Raw genomic sequence first — 17699 nt, forward strand, 5'->3', positions numbered from 1 at the left:
ACACATAGCCAAACAAAAACATACTATTGCTACTTTTATAACTGCTTCTTGTAGGACACTTGATGAGGAAAAAATAAAGGCCTAAGGTTGAGATAATTTCTAATATCAAATATGTATCTTAAAAATACCAAAGTTATTTAGGCCTCTTACTACACACAACTATCTCTATACAAAGAATCATATTCACTGAAAGATAAATTACTTCTTAAACTCATTAAAATTTCCAACTAGTGAAACAAATATCGAAACAATTGCTTTTCTCAGATCCAGCACATTCTGTGATAGGATTTTTTTTTTTTTTTACTTCCAACCTAATGTGTAAACTGTACTAAGTATTATAATTTCTCTAACGTTTTTAAGGAAGTGAATTATAGCAACTGTAATAGCTGTTGATATAAGCTTGTGTCAGGTTGTTTTGTTAAGTCAAAATTGTATTTGAACTATAAACAACAAACTGTTTTGAACTCTTTACAAAGGAGATTTGGAGTTTATACCAAACCCCAAAGTGTTTATCAACAGAAAGGTGTTTCACAAAACAAAAACATCTACAGGCAGATTTTTAAGTATATAAATAGATATTTATTCCATCTCTAAATTTTGGGTTTATTTCAATATTGGTTTCTAATTTATTATGAACAATTTAATGTCACTATTTAACAGTTTAAAATATTTCCATAGAAAAAGACCACACTTGATTTAAGTTTTATCTTTTACAATGATTATCAATTTATTTTAGAATAATGACCTTAGAAAACCTAAGGATAAAGATACATTGAGATTAGATTCAAAACAATTTGACTTAATGAATATAGAAAATCACAAGATTCAGCTTTGGAAAAAAATGAGGTATTCATTGATTATAAAAAAGAAAGGATGCTATTTTGCTATAGTACATTTATTGGTCAGATACAGAAAGCATTCTGTTCTGTTGGGATATATATGTAAACTAACAGCTAATTCATTAGCTTACAAGACAAGGACTTGGACCACCTTATATAGGTTTGCACCATGGCAAGAGTTCAGAAGAGAGAGAGATTTTGCCGTAAGACAGTAACCCAAGGGTCAATTCTGGGATAGCCTTTTATAACCCGACTCTTACCAGAATTAGTCAGTGGACACATGAGAACTAATTAATCTTTCCCCAGGACACACTGATCCCACAACAGGCTCTACCGTCAACCACCAATTCCACTGCCATATTGGGGATCATGCTCCTAACACATGAAACATTAGGAGACAAACCATATCCTAACAATATTCAAAACATATGAACATTTTCTGACAGAAATCTCGAGTATTAATAATTAGGTAGAAGCTTCTTTTATACAAAGATAATTAAACCACATTAAAATGTTATAATATTCCTGAAGTATTAAAAGCAGCCTGTCCTTTCACTGGCAGGAAGAAGCTGGGTGCAAACTAGTCATAAATCCCCATCTGCAAAACCTCTTGGAAATGGACACTCCTCAATAATTCTCAGAATGTGCAACCAGGATGAGTCAGGTTGGCATTTATTAAATGTACATATGTGCACATATCCGCACCCTGGCCAGGTATGGAAAGTGGGGAATGTGAGAAAGTATACTGTATTAAATGGACATGAGTGTTCATAATCTACTGGAAGAAATAATTCCCTAAGTAACTGATAACAGGTGATGGAGAGCTAAAGACATGTTAGTGAGCTATGGGAAATCACTCATCAAAACCAATTTTGATGAAAGAGGAAGTAATTGGAAAGAGATGTCAGTTGACACAAGGACAATGACTAACACTGAACATCTCAGATATTATAAAACACTGGAACACTTTCTACTGAGTCATCCCTGTCACCCAGAAGATACAGGTGCAGCATTTCTTTACATCTGCATGTGCCATCAATTTTCTGAAGCTCTTGTCATGAATCAGTCATGATAATCACTATTTTCACACACTATGGAAATTAAAAATGCTAAATAGATTGAAATAAATAGATCCAACTTTGGCTAAATAATATTAGCATTTTAATGTAACAAATAGAGATTTGATCAAGATTTTTATTAAGTTACAGTATATTACATCTTTTGTTGCAGTAAGGATTTTTTTTTAATTTTTAGAGTAATATGATATTAAAAACCTATCTGGCCATATTACTTCTTGAGTTTCTTTTGGGCAGCTTTCTTCTTGACCATTTGTAATCGCTTCATTGCATTGAGCTGTGATTCTTGCGAAGTTGGACCTTTAAGAGATGCTGAGGGACTGCTGCTGGTCTCTGATGTGGTTTTGCTGGTGGTGCTTCCACTGGGCCCTGTTGTAGTACTATTTCCATTCCCACTCAATTGGCTGCTGCCTCCGGGAACTAAACTACTAGGACTAGGAAGACCCACTTTGCTGACGTTATCACAACTAACTGAGCGGCTCAGCCCAGTCTTGCCTAAGGTTAGAGGTGGAAGTGGTTTCAACGGGACAGAGGGACTAGTGCTGTTACCAGAACCAATTTTGGAACCCATTCCACCTTTGGATGATGATGTCAGACCAGTCAAACCCACAGGCTTCTGGTTAGTGGATGAGGTAGCAGGTTTTCCACTACTGTTTTGTGCTGTTGAATTCAATTTTGCTGTTGACGGACCAGCTGAAGAAGTTTTGGCTGCAAAAGCTGCCCATCCTGTTAGGCCACTAGTTACTGAAGAGGACACGTTGTTACTAGAAGAATTTCCTGAAATAACTGTGGATGGCTAAAAAATAAATAAATAAAAAAATATATAATCTTACATTAGAGCCAAATATAATGAAGACCTGTATATCTTTGATTATACATGTTTACTTGTGTATAAAGCAGCAATGATGTGGACAATGTGGAGAAGACAACAAAGAACCTTCATTAGGTTCTTATGAAACTGAACTGGGAAACACATGGGTGTTTCTGTAGTCAGGAGACTACTACACAACTTGTAGTTCTTGAATGTTTTAATGACTAAAGAAAATACATGTAACTCTTTTTGGGAATTGCCTTTAGATTCAGTCACAAACCATACGAAAGAATCAGATTTAATTCTTCAAACCACTTTTCTTACTGCCCAAAGTTTCACCTAACTAACGACACATCTAAATCCAATTTACTTTAATAAACAAAACTGTTTACACATAAAACATTCAGGAGAAAACACAAAGAAAGATTCAGTAGAATGGACATGTTAAGGGAAACATCTATATACAAGTTCTAAAGTCACTTGAAAGAATCAAGTTGCTACAAACATTTCAACATCTATTCTACTATAAAATATACTCAGATGTGTAAACTGAGGATACATTTAAAAGAATTCATAAATGCAGTTTTGCAGTGAATATTTTCATTGAAACTATAGTAACAGACCCCAACTTTCACACAGATGACTTTACATCCTGGCTCATGGGTCAGCTCTAACATTTCAGCTCCTCTGATCAACTTCCTACAGACAGACAAGAGGCCCTAGCATGGCTGTTTTAGGCACAAAGGGTGACTTCTGTTGACTCCCATTCTGTCTTATCTTCATATTGAGAGAATCTCACAAAAGCATTCAAAGGGGAAGTCAGATATAGGACTGTCTGTATTTAAAATGAATAATACATAATATATAAAATGGTGATATAGTAGCTACAATATCTATTTGTATTTTAGAATTGAGCTCTTATGAAATAGTTGGGACGACTTCCTCAGCTCTTACAAGGCTGCCATCAACACAGTCTGTAGATTAGCACTTTTAATCAAAGTAAGAAAGCTTTGGGGCCTTTATTGATAAGAGAAGTTGAAATTTTTGTTCACATGTTCTGAAAAGCCATGTATTTTTATAATAGCATCATATAATTATCTCATGATATCCTAATTAAGAGACCATCTTACAAAACTTAAATTTCTGGGACACACACTGCTGGTGACAGAAAATTAAAGCAAAAGAACACAATGTGGCAAACTTACTTTTCAGTTTGAAAAATCTATTTTTCTCCTTCCCTTCTATAAAACATGAAACCGTCTGCTGTGGTGACCTTTCATCAAACTCCACTGAAGAAAACTTACTTAAATAACTAAAAGACCAGTGTGCAATGAAGGACAAACAGGAAAGCTCAGAGGATGTGCTGAACACTTGACTCTAATGACTGCAGTGGCCTGTGCTGCTCCAGAGTGACAGATGGTGTAGAACACAACCAGGATTCACAGACATGAAACAGCACAAACTTGGGAATCTAGTAATTCCTCATACTTCAGGGTGGAAAATAAATTTCTGATATAAATGATTAGCGGCCTCTACTTCCAACATCAGTCAAATAATAAAGTTTCTCATCAAACTTTTACCAAGAGCCTACACTTCAGCCAGCCACACTGAAGTTTAATGTGGATGAAAACAAACACACTTTACCTTGACTTCGGTTCTCTTGAATGCTAGGAAGGTTGTCTCTTGCTTAAGTTTGGTTTCTGGCTTCTTAACTAATGGATCCTTGACAGCCGGGGCCACAGAAACAACAGTGGGTGCTGGTTTCTGTGGTGGCTTCTGAGTTTTCTGAGCCTATGAAAAACAGATGGAAAATTATATATAAACATTTTTATTGAATAACATTAAATTAAAAATGTATTAAAGAACTATAAACATTGAATGGTAACAATAGTTCTAGAAATTATTATGATGATACTGAAATATCAAAAAAAAATCAACATATAGTTTTACAGATCTTATTAGTTTCTGAAGATTAATGATAACATCAATCATGTAAATTAAGGGTTGGTTGAATACTATTTTAACAAGATAACCCTCCTGTTTTCAGTGAAGGAAAATCCCAAACTACGGTACAGCTACCCTTTGTTATATCCATGCAGGATGAGTTTCAGAACCTCTGATAAATACCAAAATCTGTAGATGTTCAACCAAGTTCCTTAGACATAATTGGCATAGTATCTGGGCCTAGTGACATCTGTCTCAAGTACTCAGAAGTAACTTATCTAGAAGAATAAATCTAAGCATGATAGTGAACAAAACAGATGGAAGGGAAATGAAGAGACCTTACAGGCTACTGCAATAGATAAGTAATGAGAGGCTTACAGAACAGAGTGGAAATACTGGTGAACAGACACGAGGCATATGACGTATACACAATTAAGTTTAGCAAACAAAGCTATAAGAACTATGAAAGACATCAAGCATAACATCTAGCTCAGGCAACTATGGGGAAGATCTAAAGAAAATAATTTTAATTTAAGGATATTAAATTTAAAGGATCAGTATCAAGTCAGTTGTAGAAGATCATGTACAAAGAGATTAAAATCATGTACATAGGTTGCTGTAAGCTAACTTAAAAAATAAGGGAAGAAAACTTTGAGGAAATTTAGTTTTTAACTTTAGTTAATAAAAGAGATGATGGTGAAATAATAATTTAAATATTTTGGAAATTTAGGACTTTCACAAGTTATCTCTTTTAAAAATTATCAATTTTTAATGGTTGTCATGCTCTGAAACGTATGACATAGCCGTTGTGTGGCATACTCTTCTGAATAGCGACATTCCCTCAAATTGGCAGGAAGAAGGGGAGGCTCCTGAGCCTCAGGAGGTAAACAAGTGGTCAGGTGCTGGGGAAGACAGGAATGCTGAGAGCCCGGGCCAGCAGTATAAAAGCAAGTGAACAGTTGCTAGGGATGGAGTCTGACCACTCAAATTGAACAGAGGTATTGGGACTGTGCAACAGCCTTCAACTTGTGGCAAGTTCCAGGAGTTGTCATTGTGTTGCTGTGGGATTTCTGGTGATGCAGCTACTTTGCATCACCCCTCACGGTGACCCTGCCATTATTCCTGTAAGTAACCCCAATAAAAACCTCATTCGTTCACCAACTGGGCACTGGTACAATGACTACTTTGGTTTGTCATGAACTCCATTTCTCGAGTGAATAGTCATGTGAGTTCAAGCATGTGTGTGCTGAATGTGTGTGTGTATGTGTGCTCCATCTACTGAGGAAAAGTCTGTCATAACAACTGCTCAACAGAAATAATTTTGGTTTTAGTTTTGAAGAGCTAATTTCAATAAGAAACTAAAAAAAAATTAAATATAGAGATTTCGTATTACAGAGAAAAAGAATATATACTAATAAACTTTTACTATTTTTGACAGAATAAAACATTTCCTATTTCTGCTTTATCTAATTAAACATAAAATGGACCTCCTGACTTTTATGTTAGTTGACAAGTTTAGATCTTAAAAAAAAATATGGTCAAACACACAGAAATTCATTTGATTAACAGACATAAAGATGTTTCTATTAAGACGTCTTAATCTAAGACACAGGAAGAGACACATCAAGAGATGACAAATCACTGAAGTAGATAGCCACTTCTTGGTTTCTTTAAAATAAAATTAATTTATTTACCTTTTAAATTAATACAATTATAAAGTCTTCAGTGTAAGTAGTTAGTGTGAGCACACTGGTAAAGTACATTATGAGGATGAGATAAGAGCCACAGTGCCAATGAGGAGGAAGGCTGGTGAATATGGGCACACAGGTGGAAAGACAGACGGACACACAGGTGGGAAGAAAGATGAACACAGGCCTCTACACAGCTGTGAGTTTCCTGGTTTCTACTCACTCAGGAATAGATCTTTTCTTATGTCTTCTTAACAGACTCAGCAGGACTGGGACTTCCTATCTCACTACTCATGCTTCATGGTGTTATAAAATGTTTGTAATTACAGTGGCATAGAGTGTTCTATGTGTCTTCAACCCTGTTTCTTTAAATTAAGATGAATAGAGGAGGACATATATAATGTGCTCTGGTCTCTGGGCATAGCAACACAAATCTATACAATAGTATATATGCAAACACTTAAATGTTAGCTTATTTTTCAGTATTATTTTCAGTATGTGAAATGTCCTAATTTTCATTTTGAAATCATATATCAACAAAGGAACATCAGATTGTAGTTAGAATGTAAAGTATAATTCTTACCATTCTCTTCATTTGTCTGGTGCATCGGGCACAGTACCACACCAGGCGAGGGTCATTGACTTCTTTGTCTGTCACTTGGGGCTTATGGCAGTCTTGGTGGTAGAGGTTATGGCACTCTTGACATTCTACCAATTGGTTTCCAGATGCCACTGTCATTTGTCTAAGAAAAACAGTGCATTAAACACTACAGTTTTGTCAGCATACAATTTAAAGCTATTTCCACATTCTTCTAGTAAAATGTGTTCTGTTAAAGAGAAAGAACCTCAGAAAAATAAATCTTTAAAAAGAAAAATAGCAAACACTAGTATAAAGTGTACATAATACCGTCATTTCTGATAGGTTATATTTAGCCAATAATTGTAACACTTCAATTAAGTTTAATTCTATTTTTAATCACTTAGCATTGAATGTTTTTTTCTATTTCTCAAAAGGTAGTAGGCTCTGACTACACTAACAACAGTACTTTCTTAGTATCTCCATTATATTCCCTTGCTAGGTAGCTACATGTGTTTTGTCTTCATCATTAGTTAGGTAAGCTGAGTGTGGACACATACATTTGTAACTCCAGCATACACATGACTGAGAGAAGGGCATCACTGTGAGTTTAAGCATAGCCTGGTCTAGATGTTGTATTCTAGGCCAGCCTGGGTTAGAGTGAAAACCTGTCTCATAAAACTTATTTAAAAAAAAATAAAACAAAGAAAAAACCAAATGTTATCTAAAGATGAAAACCTACTCTAATTAATTTAAGATATTTGGTATAAATCTGACCAATGTATATAAATCTAAACAGAATGTAATAGCAGGTGTATAAAAAAGGTATACATGCCAACAGCACAAAAAAGCACAGGTTTAGTGTATTATACTATATGCCTTGACAAAAGGAAACATAGTCACTAAGTCTCTCCCTATTGGTACTTTAATAATATTTATTACAAGATGCTAACTCCCATAGCAGATTGGGGTAAAAATACAATATATGTGGAGACAGAGAATTTTATGCAGAAGCCATCAACCCATTTTCTATAAGTCTCCCAAAGCATTTATTTCCTTAGTTCTAATATACTAGAACAGTTAACATTTTTATTAGAATAGCCACAAAGATTATTTATGAAAAACAAAACCACAAAAATCAAAACAAACAAACAAACACCAAGCCAAAACCCAAAGGATCTTCTACTAAGCAGAATTACATGCCTCTGTAATTATGCATTATAGCTTTAAAAAGTCACTCAGGATAGCCTACATTCATTTCCACTACTCTTAGGAAAAGATGTAGTAGCGTTTTTGAGAAATGACACGCACTAGTTTATTTTTTTAAGTGTCATCAGCAATTCAGAAAAAAGAAAGCAATAAAGACAGCTTAAAAAAAAAAAGATGGAACTGACGTTTCTGATAGTTTCTCACTTTAAACAAATGCATCATCACTTCCTCCAGAACTCAAGAATGCAGACAGTGTTACTACAACATACTAGACTGAAGAAGCTGTGGTCTGGAAGATAAACTAGCTGACCGTTTTCAGAGTGTTCAGGTATTAGATGTATAGTTTACAAGATGCAGTCTACTTATTTGTTCTTCATCCCAAATAATAAATGCAAAACAAAATTCTTAATAAATTATTTGAGTTTGAGGGTGGGGGGACAGAAATAAACAGAGTAGGAGGAGAGTGTTTGCTCCTTCTAAAGAAATAAAACTATCTGTGGTAGGGTGTAACCTACCTACAAACAACACAGGCCAATCCCATCTCCATGGCAAAGTCATCAGCACTGGTCTCTTCAAAGCTGGAGAGGTCAGCCATAGTTAAATCCTTGCTGGTTTGCACAGTGATGGGAGAAGATCGTGTCTCTGGTTTCTCCAATCTAGGTTTCTTTGGAACATCAATTCCTTCAGTGACATCTTTCATCTAAGAAAAGAACAAGATGTTGAATGATTGTGAAAGTAACATGACATAAACTCTAAATCACTGAGAAAAATGAGGGGTAATACACAGCAAAGTTCATTTTACAGACACTTTCACACTGACAGGGAGAGCTGTACACTTCAAAGACCAGTAGAAGAATCTTAACTATAATCTGAGTTGGACTCATGGGAGGAGTAGGAGGGGGAAAAGGAAGAGGGAGAAATTATATAAACGCAGTACTCATATATACAATTATTAAAAAATTAAATTAAAAAAGGTAATTGGCAATTAGCATGTTAAAGTAGCAAGACACAAATAAATCAGAATAGCATAATTAATATCTGTACTCCCCTCTGTATTATACATATTAAAGAATTCTGAAAATTCAATGCGTATACTATCTTTTTTTCTCTCATTTAAGATGCCTGGGGACAAAACTTTTGGGGTGGGGACACTCCTGACTAAGGTGCCTACTGTGCAAGCATGAAGGACCAGAGTTTGGATTCCTTAAGCCCCTGTAAGAGCAGGCATGGGGGAGCACCTGGCCAGCTAACTACATTAGGTCAATCAGTGAGCTCTGGGGGTCAGCGAGAGACCCTGCCTCAGTACACAGAGTAGACAGTAAATGTGTGGGATATTCACTGTTGACTTTGAGAATCTACACACATGTAGACATTGCATATATTATCCATATACATGAAGACACATACACAGGAACACACACACTATATAAAAAAACTATATGCAAAAATACTTTGTGACTAGTAATATTCAAACTACATTCAAAAAGTAAATGATGAGCTCTATTCCTATCTCCACTTAATGCATTACCATACTTCCTTCAAAGCTAATTCTGCCAATTTTAAGATATAAAAGCTATAGGTAAATCTGCTGGATTCACAAAAATTAAATTCTGAAAATACATAGAGAATTTAAAAATTTTAAACTTTATTGGTAAAGGGATAAATTTATTATAACAATTTTGGCTAGCATATTGGTTACGTCTAGTAATGATAAAAATATAATTATCTTCCCACCCACTTATAGGTATATAACTTACAAAAATTACTAACATGGTCGCAGAAATGTATGAATAATTCACTGAAGCTGTACTGTAATAAAGGAAAAACAGAAATCTACTAAATATTTACCAGTGAAATAACTGGTAAATTTATTTATTCATAGAATCAATGTTAATGGTAGCAAGCAAATGATAAAAAACAAAAAGCAAACAAACAAAAACACAAGAACACACTAAGACCTACATATATATAATGACATGAATTTGAAAACCACAGTTTGGCCACAGAGACTCCTTGGCGAATAAACGTGCTTGCTACCAAACTGACGAGCTGAGTTCCATCCCCAAGAAGCCGTGTTGAAATGGGAGCCCCGACTCCTTCAGGAGTTCCCTGGCCTCCAGATACACCTGCGGCCCATGTGCTCACACTCCCACAAATAGACTAACGTAATAAAAACGTAAAGACAAACACTGCTGAGTGAAGAGAAATAACTAAATCATGGATATAAACACTATAATAACAGCTGTGTAAAGACAAAAGCACAAAGATAATGCAATGTATTAGATAAATAAAATCTCCAATTAGTAATAATATAAAATCATATGGGATAATATGCGTACCTGAGGACAAGGACCACTGAACAACTTTTTCGTGCATTTTTTATTAGTTGGTAAACTTTAACTGCCATTTACAAAGTTATCTAAAGAACACAATCATATATTACCTAGAGCCTTCTCATGTAACAAGTGAGTTTAGTCACATGTGGATTCTTTGCTCTACTTCTCAACAGCTACTGCAGCCAAAGTTATAGATTAAAGTCTTTATTACTTTCCCCTGCGGTGCAAATGCTTGACAACAACTATCTCAAATCATGGTTAAATACATTTCTAGATTTTATTCATTTTTTAAAAGTTCACCATCTTCAGCTATCAAAATATTTACCGAACGCTCATGATGTAACTATACCCACTGCTATGTAAGGAAGTAGACAAAAGACTTTCTTTCTACCTATGAAAATTGTTTATCCTTTCATAACTAAAGTAAAAGCAAAGCTTACTTTATCAGCAGGTCTCTTCTCGGCTTCCTTCTTTATCTTCTCAGCTGTGAGGACTTTGCCATTACTACTGCCGGAAGGAAGGCTAGATGATGTTTTGGGCTCTTGTTTAATAGAAAGTGATTTTGTACTTGAAATTTTCGGGGGTTCCACATCCTAAAGGTGAAATAAAAAGGTAAGAGGCCTTCATTTTATTCAAAATAGAAGGGCTGGGTCTATTGCTCAGTGGCAGGGCACTTGCCTAACATGTAGAAAGTCCTAGATTCAATCCTCAGTACTGAAAAAAGAAACAAGCACAAAATGTAATAATCTAAACACTTTTCAGTTAAAAACCAAGATACCATATTATAGTCCATGTAACATGTTTCCTACCATGGCCTCACTAAGAAAAACTGAGGCAGAAGCAACACCTATCTGATGTTCTCATAGTGTGTGTGTCGACGAGACAATCCCGGCAGCCACAGTTCCATTACCACCTAGACTCCCCTGGGCTGTTCTGTAGTCACTGTCTTGCAGGTTTGCACTCTACAAAGTCGTGGGCACTAAAGCTCGGTTGTGGACTTAACTTATGCTTCAGGTTCTGACTCAAGCTAGCCACAGTTCTGTCTTCCGTCTTAGTTGGGCAGCTGTGTCCCCACACCTGGGTGACCTGGAGTTTCAGATCTAGAATAGTACAACACTTCTTGCTGAGAGCCCATATGTGCTAGGTAGACACTACTCTGACTGACTTACTTATTTTGTTGTAATTTCCTCATTTTGCCAAGGTTGGGTGAAATAAATTTAACTTCCTTACTATAAAGTGAGAAAAATACACAATACTAATTTCTAGGGATTATTATTACAACAACAAAAATTCATTATAGCCACAAACCACTTAGGAAAGGCCTAGTTGGACACTGTAACATTTCAGGGTATGCAATTTGGTGTTACACAACTACAGGAGGTAAACTGGACTTTCCAAATGTGATCCTGACTCTGAACCACGCTTGGCACATCACGCTGCCATTCACTATCAGTAATGGAGCTACATGGTTTTGTCAGCTATGGCCTTTACCATTACATTATCCTGTCTACATTTAATTCATTTTGTCAAAAACAATCCTATGTCATTTATAATTTTATCCTTAAAAGAACACAGATTAGAAAAAAGTTTGGATAGCTTTCACAGCTTAAAAATAGTTATAAAACTGGAAATTAAATTGCAAGTAAGTGTTTTTTACACACCAGGTAGTAAAACAGCATATCCTCTAGACCAGTGGTTCTCAGCCTTCCTGATGCTGCGACACTTTAATACAGTCCTTCATGCTGTGGTGACCAACTATAAAATTATTTCCATTGCTACTTCATAATCCTAATTTTGCTACTGTTATGAATTGTAATGTAAATGTCTATGTTTTGAGATAGTCTTAGGCAACCCCTACAAAGGAGTCGCGACCCACACGTTGAGAACCATTGCTCTAGACCAAACTGACGCTTCTGGGTGCTCTTTGAAAGCATGAGGGAAGAGAACAAAGTTAAAGAATATAATTTCTTTGAGACATAAAGAGGATTACTATGGCAGAGAGTGTTTCAAGACAATCTAGATGTTATCAGTGAACACTTCCAACTCTTTCCAAACTTTGTATTCAGGTAGATACCTTTTGTGTTGGACGGTAACTTGAATCAATGCCCCGAGCCAAAGACTCATCAAGTAATGCTTTTAGCTTCTCAGCAGAATCTTTACTCTTTGAGTGTAAGAAACCTAGTGCTTTCAGAAAAATGGGATCAAGTTCCAAGTTCACAGTTGCAGCCATTGCAAACACCTGAAGAAAAGAAAAGAGGAGAGGGGAGTAATTTAGACAGTGTATAATTATATATCCCAACATTTCTCTATTTTGTTTTCTTGCTTGTGATATTTTAAAATATCTGAAAGGTTATAAGAGGCAAAGTAAGGACTGACATGATCTGCCTTCCTTCTCCACTCTGGAACCATGAATGTTACCAACTTTCTATGCATCTACATCCACTACATTTTGAGACAGGGTCTCCCTATATGCTCAGGCTGGACAATTTGATCTTCCTACCTTCATCTCTGCACTGGTGAGTTTAGAGGTATGTTGCCACACAACAAAGGCAAAGTTTTAATACTGACAAGATCTTTAATCATCGAGCACCTTCCTAGTTATCTCTTATAATATATCTGTAACTTAGGACACACGTAACTTGTCTGCTTTTAAGTCAAGTTTACTACTCATTAAAATGTTTCTTTTCAAGTCTTATTTTTACCACAAAAATAGAGATCTTGTGTTCATGAGGGTGGGGCAGGGAGGGCAAGGATAAGATCACAGAAAGGGTCTATGTCACAGTCACTGTAAAGCTTTTACAACTGTTTCTTGTTTTCCTTCTGTACAAGTTCCATTCTCCTTAGTCCTCTGCTATTTTTAATATCCCAGAAAGCATATTAGTGGTGGTCTTACTATATCACCTTTAGATGGAGGAATCTCTTGCATTAAGCTATTTCTCAAAAGCAAGGTCTCGGAACAATGATCCTTCCCTTCTGCATGGATCCCTTGGGTCTGCTAACACTTGCTGTCCTAGGGAGCTTAAACGACGGGCCAGACAGTGGAGCCACACAGCAAAGGTCTGCAAAATTCTCACACTCAAGTTTCATCTTCAGTTAATACCAATATTATCATGTGGTTCTATGTCTGGCTGTCTTTCTTCCAAATACCTTCTAGGTAAGGAATTATTAAAATAAAAATATACCCTTGGTGTTCAATCCTTTGATCAATATACTAAGGTTTTAAATCCTCTTCTATCCTTAAGTTTAAAGGCATAGTAATGAAACACAGCTACAGGGCTACAGTTAAAGATCTCACACCAATTCCACAGTAAGCTCCCATTTTCAAGGGCTTACAATACCATTAAAACTTGCTGTACATTGAGTCTTGGAATATGAAAGCATAGGCTGAAAATAGGTTTCATTTATTCCTTCTATTTTTTTCTTCATCCTTGCCAAGATTGATAGGACATAGATAGAAAAACAAACAACACATACACACATGCGTACACACACACACACCGGGCTCTTTATACATTTCTAAAATGATATCTGATTGTCAGGAGCCATAATGGGATAAGGTTTAGGGACCACTATTCTAAACTCTCCAGCAACTTCCAATTTCCCTTTCCTCCCTACACATCTTGGCTTCTTTAAAGTACAAAAGGTCATCCTGCAAATCCATCCAGTGTTCTCACTGAGCTCAGGCCTTCACCCTCCCCAAACTAACTTTATTAGCAGCCCACTCATTAATAACGTATTCCCCTATATATTCTACTTTCTCCTCAGCCACTATCTGTCTTTACTATTCTCACTAATGACATCACGTTTTATAGCTTCCAACAAGGCAGTATTCCTTTGACTTGTTCTATCGGAAAGGCTGTATCCAGATGGAAACCTCTCCTGTAGTGCTCAGCTTAGAAATTCCATGACCCCATTTATCAACCTCTGACCTCATCTTCAATGCTCTACTGACAGAACATTAGGGCCAGGCCCTTCTTTCTCTTTCCCTGACATTACCTTTAATTCAGCATATATTATGATCGATCTTCTAAAACTTTTTACAAATAATTTTATTTAGTTCTTTAACAGAAACAACTTCATCTTTTGCCAGTGAAACGTAAAGTCAGCGACACCATTCTCTGACTACAACCAACAACCTCCTCCTTTGCAAGTTAATCTTCCATTTTTTTCTTTCTCCACTGTCTTAACTCAAGAACATATTTGGAGTATTAGGCCAATATTTTTTCTTGGTCAATTCCCTCCACCCCCACTTCCTTCTTGCTCCAACTTCTTTCTCAAACCAAACAGAAGCAGTAGTTGGCCTAAAAATGTGCATGTAAATACAGAACAGGAAGATAGATGAAAGAATATGTTAAGTGTGAGTTTATTTTAAAAACATAACTGTTGTTTAAAACAAAGAACCATACAAAAATTAATATTACTCTAAAACTATCAATGACCTAGTGACGTGGCAGCAATAATGCTGGTGGGAGTGAATGGTTGGGGAGCACTAGGAAGTATCTAAAGCAAACGTAAGTCACACCCAATTGCCATCACTAAACAATGATCTCCCTGCATCCCTTACCCTTGTTTACGGCAGTATGCTATTCCCTTCCTGTTCAGCTTCCACTACAGTACAAGCCTTTCAGTGACTCTCTTCCAGTTCTCTAAGCATCCTTATCCCACTGCTCTGTGGTATCACCTACTCTGCAGACATGCTTTTACCAGCATCTTCTCTTATCTACACACCCAGACAAGTGCAGCTGAAAGAAATATCATATTCTCTTCCAAGTTATTAATCCTACCTCGGCACACTTCACTCACACTTAGCACTCTTCTGTTTGTTCGGTTGACTCACTTCCCATCTTTCTGGAAACAACAACTACATTTTTCTTTAAAGCTGCCATGCACTTATCCTTTCCTCGTTTTCTATTCTCTTAAAAAAGAAGAAACAGCTCTTGAAGTAATGTCCGTTGGACACAGATCCTATCTCTTTCTGTCTCTCTGGAACCTTAACCTTCGGGTTCTGTAATATTCTTCAGGCCTCCCCTGCCTTGGCATCATTTATTCCTTTCTTACTCTGCCTTTTCTTACAGCAATACTTTATTCGATTATCATCTACTTTTCATATTATGTCTACTCCTAATTAATGCTGCAGTTCATACACCGGGGCCTTCTTCCTATCATTCTATGAAAACACCATTAACATAGTAATTTAGTCAAACAGAAATCTAAAATACACTGATTTCCCTTCTATTCATTTCTCAGTTCTTTGTAGATTCCCTTACAGACTAAAAATGAGATTATTCAGAGCCAGGTTCGTGTTTTGATTCCACGATATATCAAGTATATAAACAGTATAGATGTGCAAACGCTTGGTTTCCATTTCCTATTTTACAGAAGAAAAACCCCTGGGGTCGAGTCCACCATTCTATCAAACCACCTAGGAATCCAGATTTAATTTGCAACTTGAGAACTGCTGCTCTGGAAAATTTACTTTTTGCCAGTGACCAGAAACTTCTCTTTCAAGCCCATGCTTCTCTTCAGCCCACCTCTTCCCACAAGAGCTAACAGCAAGTTTAGCATCCTACTGAACACAACCTCAGTGGAGCCACTTGAACCTTTATTTCTCCTAGCCAGCTTTAAGTCCAGCTTCCCTTTTACAAGTCACCTTCTATCTCTGGCTACTACCACTTTATAGGAGTCGCATCCCCTACTTTAAGACCAAGTAAATACATGAAGGATACTTTGAATTTTTACATTTGTTATTGGACCACTTTTCCTGGCTCATCTCATTCCTGCTGTTGTTACTACTGTTCCAATGATCTGTCCTGGGATCCCGATTTAGTTTCATTATTAATTTGTTCTTTAGTAATCATGCGAATTTCGTTGTCAACTACCATCTCCAGGCAGATGACTCCACATGGTTTCCTCTCACTTCTTATTTCTGTTACTCTGAAAACAATGACTATTATTCGATTAACTCACCAATGTCTAATATTCTTGTCTTTTACTCTACACAGTTCTAATCACTAGAGCAAAAGGGATTAAGAAAATTCAACTGCCTTTTCCTCCCAACAAAACTCAAACTCAAAAAACAAGACAGACATCTATTTTATGGGTAGGAATATGTACAGTGTTCTGACTTGGGACATTCACATTCTAGTCTTTCATCGGTCTTTAATTCATTGATCGCACTAGAGTATAGCTCTTATGAGAGTAGGAGTTTGTGTGGGGTGAGGGCGAATGCAGGTATTTCCCTGGCAAGTAGAATTTCACAGGTGTTTTAAAATATTTATTGAATTAACCGGTTTTTTGCCTAAACGGCCCTTTTCAAGGCTCCTGTGATGTCCCCAAACAAAACCGAGCACCCCTAGCTAAATAGATGCTTTCTCTCAGATCTCTTTTACCCTGCCAGCTAGTTTCAAACTTCCAAATTGATTACTTGCTAGTGCATGAGATAAAAGAAACTGACTATTCACAAGGGTGTAACATTTCATTACTCGAATTATTATCTCATTACTATCTCATACAACATTCAGGAACCATCCCATTCCTGCCTCTGTAGGATTTTGTAATTCTTTCCAATTAACTTTCTTTTTTCTTTTCATTGAGTGCTTGGCTTTCGCGGAAGTCTGGAAAAATCAAGATATAAAAAACCCAAATCCAAAAGAAATCCAAGCGCTAGAGAAGCTGAAAAGAGTCAGGAGACACTTAGAAACGCTAATTCTTTGATGGAATCAAAACATAGGGGCGGCCTCGAATAGGGAAAAGTCCTTTTCAAAGAGGCCAGAAAAGAAGATGTAAAACGGGAGCTGTAGAGAGGTCTCCGGAACCCTTTGTCAAAGGTCTGAGAAAATTCCAGGGTCCCAGTCCCCGGGGCCGCAGTCCTCGGTCTACAGCACCCTTCTCACACAGTCCTTACAGAATAGGAGGAGCGGTCAGGCGGAGCCACGCAACCACCCGCAAATTATGAGGTCTACCCTCCAGTAGGGAGGAGACCAACACCCCACGGAGCTCCACTCCGGACGCCCCTCGCGGGGTCTCGAGCCTCCCCGAGGCACCAGGAAGCGGGGACCCTCGTCACAACTCACCGCTCCGCCCCGCCACTCTGTCGGTTCCCGGTAGCTCTCTTCGAATCGGTCCCCGCCCTAACCAGCATAAGAAGAGAGAAACAAAGGTTCCCGCAACAGGTCGGAAGGGGAACGTTTCCTAGTGAGACAGAAGGAAGTGACGTAGA

At 36.9% G+C, this 17699-nt stretch overlaps 1 protein-coding gene across 1 annotated transcript; it reads right to left on the bottom strand.

Moving 5' to 3' along the window:
• Nucleotides 1-556: 556 nt before the first annotated feature.
• On the bottom strand, nucleotides 557-17672 carry Ints12 (integrator complex subunit 12). Its single transcript, XM_028760376.1, has 7 exons — nucleotides 17554-17672; nucleotides 12555-12719; nucleotides 10921-11073; nucleotides 8660-8844; nucleotides 6942-7101; nucleotides 4371-4517; nucleotides 557-2711 (listed from the first exon to the last, which is right to left on the bottom strand). The coding sequence occupies exons 2-7, from the start codon at nucleotides 12708-12710 to the stop codon at nucleotides 2127-2129; spliced, it is 1386 nt and encodes a 461-aa protein (XP_028616209.1). The 5' UTR covers nucleotides 12711-12719; nucleotides 17554-17672; the 3' UTR covers nucleotides 557-2126.
• Nucleotides 17673-17699: the final 27 nt, after the last annotated feature.

Source organism: Grammomys surdaster, unplaced genomic scaffold, assembly GCF_004785775.1.
Source record: "Grammomys surdaster isolate TR1022 unplaced genomic scaffold, NIH_TR_1.0 126531, whole genome shotgun sequence".
NCBI classification, from domain to species: domain Eukaryota; kingdom Metazoa; phylum Chordata; class Mammalia; order Rodentia; family Muridae; genus Grammomys; species Grammomys surdaster.